General features: G+C 53.4%; 1 protein-coding gene across 1 annotated transcript in view; it reads left to right on the top strand.

Annotated features, from left to right (window-relative positions):
- Positions 1-224: 224 nt before the first annotated feature.
- The window catches only part of CES4A (carboxylesterase 4A), a 27,214-nt gene continuing 26,489 nt past the window's right edge, over positions 225-949 (top strand). Inside the window, 1 exon segment of the mRNA XM_017852347.1 lies at positions 225-429. Coding sequence (XP_017707836.1) covers positions 410-429 — 20 coding nt within the window. The 5' untranslated portion in view covers positions 225-409.

Here is a 949-nt window from a genome sequence, read left to right as displayed (position 1 = left end):
AGGCTGTGGATGGGGGTCAGATAAGTGAATAAACGCAGGCTGCCCGAGCCAGCAGTGGCAACCTGCTTGGGTCCACCTTCCACACTATGGAAGCTTTGTTCTTTCACTCTGCAATAAGTCTTGCTGTTGCTTGCTCTTTGGGTCCACACTGCCTTTAGGGGCCGTAACACTCACTGCGAAGGTCTGCAGCTTCACCCGGAAGCCAGCGGGACCACGAACCCACCAGAAAGAACGAACAACTCCAGAGGTAGTGCCTTTAGGAGCTGTAACACTCACCCCGAAGGTCTGCAACTTTACTCCTGACAGCGAGACCACGAACCCACCAGAAGGAAGAAAGCCCCAGGAGAATGGAGACAGCAGTGAGAGTGGAGTCTGGGGTCCTTATCGTGGTGGCCTGTCTGCTCCTGGCATGCCCTGCCATAGCCACTGGTAAGACACACGTGCTGGGCCTGCAGAGGGACTTGGTGTGGAGAAGTCAAGAGTGAGACAGGTACAGGGAGCAGTGGGCAGACCGCTCAGGAAAGAGTCCCGTTTGGAGGCAGACCGAGGGTTGTGCATTCTCTCTGGGCAGGCGCTCTGCTCTTGCTATATTTGTTTTTGTTGTTGTTGTTGTTTGTTTGTTTGAGACAGAGTTTCACTCTTGTTGCCCAGGCTGGAGTGCAATGGCGTGATCTCGGCTCACTGCAACCTCCGCCTCCTGGATTCTAGCGATTCTCCTGCCTCAGCCTCCTGAGTAGTTGGGATTACAGGCGCCTGCAACCACGCCCAGCTAATTTTGGTATTTTTAGTGGAGATGGGGTTTCACCATGTTGGCCAGGCTGGTCTCATACTCCTGAGCTCAGGTTATACACCCACCTCGGTCTCCCAAAGTTCTGGGATTACAGGCATGAGCCACCACGCCTGGCCTGTCTTTATGTTTCAAGGGGCCTGAGATTTTTTTTTTTTTTTT

The sequence above is a fragment of the Rhinopithecus bieti genome, unplaced genomic scaffold (assembly GCF_001698545.2).
Source record: "Rhinopithecus bieti isolate Rb0 unplaced genomic scaffold, ASM169854v2 scaffold_34281, whole genome shotgun sequence".
In the NCBI taxonomy this organism is placed as follows: Eukaryota; Metazoa; Chordata; class Mammalia; order Primates; family Cercopithecidae; genus Rhinopithecus; species Rhinopithecus bieti.
This window is presented reverse-complemented; position numbering and strand designations above follow the sequence as displayed.